Below are 6,000 nucleotides of genomic sequence, written 5' to 3'. Positions count from 1 at the left end.
TATATACTGTTCATTGTTTTCCTTGGGAAAAAAAAAATAGGCTAAGTTCATTTTTGAGGAAATGCCAGCCTCACACTCCATTCTGAATAACCGTAGTATGTCTGCCAGTCATTTTTGAAGATAAAAGTTGTGTTCCATGAAAAAAATCCACAAAGTCAGCTTGCAACTCAATCAGACAAAGACTCTTCCTCAAGAATGAGACTGTATTTCAATACACAGCAAGACAGACCATTTAAATTACACTCCAGCATTCCTTTCTCGGACTATTGCATTTCTACCCATTATGTTATTTGCCTCACTGCCTTTGCGAGCTCTCTGATTGCAGAAGCTATGTCCTTTTCTTCCTTGTATTCTCCATAGTATTTGGTAGTCACTGTTATCAAATAAATAAATATCCCTATCTTCCCCAGTGGACTGTAAGGACATTGAAAACGGAAACTCCATGTTATTCTTCTTTGAATCATCAGCACCTAAGACAGGGTCTTGGGCACAACAGAGTACAACTGTGGTTGCTTATGATAATCAAATTTATTGTGTACATTATATCAGGATGTCCAGTAACAATCTCAGAAATAATTATTCTTTATTATTTTTCTTTCAATACCTACTGTGGAGGAGCAGCTTTGTAGGTTTGCAGACTGGCAGGAAGAAAACACACACACACAGACACTCTCTTACAGATTCCTCCTCAAGAAAGAGAAAGTAATGGGAACAAGAAGGTGGACTCAAAGAGCAGGGCTAGATGTAGCAGGTTGGTGGGTGGTTTCTGCCTCCATGGGATGTGTGGGTGACACTGAACTTTGCACAGATAAATCAGAAGAAAGTCACTATCCATTTACCTTTACCTCACCATTCTGGAAAAATTACGCTCACAATCTATTTCTTCTCATTATAATGAATGTTTACAATCATTAGGATCTTCTAGTTCTAGAAATAGTATCAACAATGTCATCCTCAACCTGGGTGAAAAGCAGAATCAGTACCCATGTGTCACTGAAAATCTTCATGTCTCCAGCTTCCCAAGGTCCCAGAAAACCCACCTCACTTCAAGAAGTCGACAAAAGACATTTGCTTTTAGAATTAAGCACATTAGTGAAAAAAGTGTATGTGACCATTCTTAGCTTGAAGGAGGAGGTTAGCATATAGTTTAAATTCTATGAATACCATGATAAGGACAGTTGGCTCTCAATCCACTGTTTAGGACAGCAACTAAATCAAGTTTTGTTAGCAATGCTTTTGAGCCCACCAATTTCATCACTTTTGCCTCTATTTTGAAAATCATAGACTGAAATATAGTCCAAGTAGAAAATTTTCATTACAATGAAGTTAAATATTTACACATTAGTTATACTCAAAAGTGTCTTTAGGATGTTTATGAAAGGCACATCAAATTATTCTTAAAAATTAACATGAGCTATCATATAACTTCTAAGAAGACTATATTCTGATATTGAATGCCTTTCTTTCTAAAAGGCTAATGTCACCTTTTGTATTCCGTATCATAGCCTTCTTGATATTTGTAATTCATATGCCATACAATTCCCCCATAGAAAGTATACAATTCAGTGGATTTTAGTATATTTACAGAGTTTTACACCATCACTACTAATTTTAGAACATTTTTATCAATTCAGAAAGATACTCTTCTTCTCTCTAGACCCTGGCAACTACCAATTCACTTTCTGTCTCTGTGGATTTGCCTATTCTGGGTATTTCATATAGTTGAGCTTATTCAATTTGTGGCCTTTTTTGTCTGACTTCTTTCACCTACCATACTGTTTCCAAGGTTTATCCATGCTGTAGCATGTTTCAATCCTTCACTTCTTTTTTTTTTTCGCCAAAAAATCTTTGGTTGTAAAGATAGACTACATTTTGCTTATCCACATATTAGCTGATAAGACATTTAGGTGTTTCCACTTTTTGACTGTTACAAATGATATTTCTATGGACACTATGTACAAGTTTTCATGTGGACACATGTTTTTAATTCCTTTGGGATATATCTATGAATGGATCAAGAAACACTTTAAGGATTAAGTTTGTGCAAAGTGAAAGTAAAAGTAAGTTCAAAGAATTTTTTTCACAGGTTTGTCAAGCCCTGAAGACTAAAGGGACATTAGAAGAGAAAATTAGTTTCTAAATAACAACAGAGAGAAAAATTTGAATAAAAGATAATAGAAAAATATTTATCTTTTCCTTGCTGTAATATAAGTAAGTTTCAATATTATGCAATTATTTTAAAATAAACTTAAAAACACTAAGAAAACAATTACAAATCTGTCCTGCTCTTTTAAGACATACATTTTTAGGTCCTCTTAGAATATAAAATATTAGTGCTTAACGAGGAAACTTTTGGTTTATGATTTACAATTTCAAAGCTGTATTTACTGCTGTTTGTACAAACCCAAATTAAAGATTCTAAACTATATTTCAAAGATTCTAAGTCACGTAAAATGAACAGTATTACACAGCCTAAAGGAATTCAAGAACAGAGATGCAGAAATATTATACTATATAAAACTGGAGAAGAAGGGGTTTCTTCTTGAAACAAAAGGCCAGAATCTTGAATGCTGGCAGACAACTTGATACTTTCATCTGAGGATAAAAGAGCTAATATAATTTAAGAAAATTATGGTTTAAAATAATTTCTATATTCTTAATTTAAGAATAGCATATTGAGAGTTAAAAGCATCAGGCAGGACTTGTTTGAAAAAGAAATGGTCAAATTCTTTCAGGTTTTCTACTTTTAAACTCAGACATATAGTAAATTACAGACTTGGGACACAAAATAACATTCCCTGCATGGCGGACATTTCTGTAGTCTAGTTGAATCTATTTTCAGTACTCATTTTGTACTAACTTCCCCGAGTTTCAAAGAATGAAAGTAGTCAATGAAATTGCAAAGCTCACATCTAGGACATTAGAAAAAATAATAGCCATTATATGATGGCTGGTATTTTTTAAAGTCTGGTTCTGCTTTAAGAATTACTCCAACAGGAATGAAAGAAGCATGCTTTCCCACCAGTTACGTAATCTGCCTGGTTATACTTGTATAGTATTCTACATAAAGGTAGAATCTTTGGAAAAAAGGAAAAAAGACCTGTGTTTTTTTGCAATCTATGATGTTTACTTTTTATTATAAAGTACATGAAAAATGTCAATTATTTCTTTTTAACTCTGTCTGCTTATTATTTCCAGATGTTTGAAATAACATAGAAAAAGCAAAGCAACAGAACAAATTTCATCCACTACACTGAAGGGTGACATTTGAATGTTTCATTTGTGAAGAGTCAACAGTAAAGTTGTAGCCATAAAAAGCAGAAAAACAATTATCCCTTAAGTGCTTCCTGAATTATCTTTCCATAAAGAAACAGTAAAATATGAGCCATATATTACGGCAGAGGAGTCACTTTTTTCTTTTCATAAACTTTTTTGCTTCTTTCAAAAGCCCTTCCATATCTTCCTTCTCTAGGTCTTCCTTTTCTGGTTCCCAGTCGGAATCTTCGTCTGTTGGCTCGTATCCTTCTTCCTCATCATCTATAAAGCTGTCATTCAGGTTGTACTCATTGGGTTGCCCAACACTGTCATCTTCATCCGAAATGCTTCTCACTGAAAAACAGTTTAGTACATAGCACGTCAACTGTCACTCAACCTGGGTTTAGAAACCTCTAACTGTAAAATATCTTTGTCAAGAAGATTTTACTTAATACATAGCTAACAATTACAAATTTCTAGAAAGGGGGCTAAAGCTATTATTTTTATTTTATTTTTTAACATTTGCTTAAATCAAACTTCCCCTACTATGAGGCTTCCAAGATTAAAATGTCCTCTGAGATTCATCATAATGGTTCCTTAATAATATCATAATCAAGCTACACCACCTTCCACAAGGGCAGAATATATTTCTGTCCCAGTTATTCACTGTCCCTCCTTGCGATGTGATTCTATTTACCCATTGCCATTGACGTCAGACTTGGCCAAAGAAAAGTAAGTGGAAGTAGTGGCTTCCATGCAGAAGCCTTAAAGGCCTCTCTGTGATTCTGCTATTGCCATTTTCCCTCTGCTAGGAGAACAGTGTGCCCCAGATAGAGGCTGATCCTTCAGCCTGGATTCAGGATGAGACAAGCATGAGACAGAGCAACAGCCAACATGCAGCTACATGCATATTAACATGACAGAGAAATACACCTATTTGTTGTTATAAGGCACTGAAATTTGAGGACTGTTTGTTATCACCACAAAGCTAGCACAATCTGATTGACACACCAGTGTGTGTGCGCTCAGTCGCTCCAGTCATGTCCAACTCTGGTGACCCCACGGGCTAGAGCCCACCAGGCTCCTCTGTCCGTGGGATTCTCCAGGCAAGAATACTGGAGTGGGTTGCCATTTCCTTCTCCAGGTGACACACCAGAGTTGTGACCAAATGATGAGATATAAACTTACAGACTTTGAAAAATTTAGCTTTGTAGATCTTATAGCTCACACTTTGGTAAGACTAGAATTACTATGGTAACAACCATCAGAATTTACAGGTTTCTAAATAATATCATAATAGTAGAATTACAATTCTAAAATTCTTCTGTCTCAAAACTAATTTCTTCCCTCATTCCACTGTTTTCTTTTCACAGAGAGCAAGAGTTGGTTTAAAATAAGGCAGTGAGAGACCCTAGGATGATGTGGAATATTTAAAGGTTAAAAATGTTTGTACTTTTGAATATGCTTCAGCAGGGGTTTCCTCAATGGCTCATCGTGTAAAGAATCTGCCTGCAATGCAAAAGACAAAGGAGATGAGGTTTGATCCCTGGGTCAGGAAGATCCCTGGAGGAAGAAATGGCAACCCACGACAGTATTCTTCTGAAAAATCCCATGGACAAAAGGAGCCTTGTGGGCAATAGTCCAAAGGATTGCAAAAGGTCAGATGCGACTGAGCATACATATGCTTCAGCTAGCTTCTTCCTAAAACATTAATATGTAACAGACATAACTTAAATGAAAGTTAAGAAATTTGATAGGAAAATTTTTCATGGCAGAATGATGACAAAGAAAGTAATTTATTTGTCTTTTTAACTTTCACAGCCCAGACAGTTATTTCTTTCTTAATATCACTACTCATTCCAAGAGGATTTGAGACAGCTTATAATCATGTGCTTACTGTGATTAGTCACTCAGTCATGTTTGACTCTCTGTGACCCCATGGACTGTAAACCCCCAGGCTCCTCTGTTATGGGATTCTCCAGGCAAGAATACTGGAGTGGGTTGCCATTTCCTGCTCCAGGGGGTCTTCCCAACCCAGGGATCAAACCTATATCCCTTGGTCTCCTGCAATGGCAGACAGATTCTTTATCACTAGCGCCACCTGGGAAGCCTGTATTATCATGAGATAACACAAATAAAAGTAGAAATTAAGAACAAAGAAAGCAGAATGTAAGTATATCAACCTCAATTTTTAACATAATCAATATAGACTGAGCATCAAATTTCTCCCTAGGTGTCTTGGTAGCAGAAAGCCAAAAAGGCTACACAAAAACATACATTTCTCATTAGCACAAGAAGCACACCAGTTCCTTGAGGGAAGTCTGAGATTATTTGTGTACACTTCTTATCTCTTGTAAGCCTCTTGAAGGCATGTTTTATGTCTGACTAACCTCAATTCCTCATGTAACTTTTATGACAGAAAACAATTAAAAACCATTTAGAGGATAGTTTGCAGATGGGAAAGGGAGTGAGGAAGAAAGAACAGCAATGTTTCTGTTCTTGACCATTCTGCTCTTGGAAGTATCTCATATATATAAATACTGCCATCTCAATTAACAGTCTCATTTTAGATTCAGAAATTAGCTTATCAGATTTAGAAGGAAAATATATATAAAGCTGAAACTATTTCAGGCTCTCCTGCTTTATTGGCTGTTCCTTCTCCATCTTCTTTGCTGGATCTTCTTCATCTTCTCAACCTCTAAATTTTGGAGTGCCCAAATTTCAGGCTGGGACCTCTTCTCTAAG

At 35.9% G+C, this 6,000-nt stretch overlaps 1 protein-coding gene across 4 annotated transcripts in view; it reads right to left on the bottom strand.

Moving 5' to 3' along the window:
• Window positions 1-509: 509 nt before the first annotated feature.
• The window catches only part of APLF (aprataxin and PNKP like factor), a 104,881-nt gene continuing 99,390 nt past the window's right edge, over window positions 510-6,000 (bottom strand). For all 4 annotated transcript variants that reach the window (XM_070480389.1, XM_020878587.2, XM_020878583.2 and 1 more), the window contains one exon: window positions 510-3,609. In XM_070480389.1, the coding sequence (XP_070336490.1) occupies window positions 3,407-3,609 (203 nt within the window). In that variant the 3' untranslated portion in view covers window positions 510-3,406. The remainder of the gene's footprint in view (window positions 3,610-6,000) is intronic.

Source organism: Odocoileus virginianus, chromosome 2 (assembly GCF_023699985.2).
Source record: "Odocoileus virginianus isolate 20LAN1187 ecotype Illinois chromosome 2, Ovbor_1.2, whole genome shotgun sequence".
Taxonomy (NCBI): domain Eukaryota; kingdom Metazoa; phylum Chordata; class Mammalia; order Artiodactyla; family Cervidae; genus Odocoileus; species Odocoileus virginianus.
The sequence above is the reverse complement of the archived record's forward strand: the minus strand, read 5'-3'. Positions and strand labels throughout refer to the sequence as shown.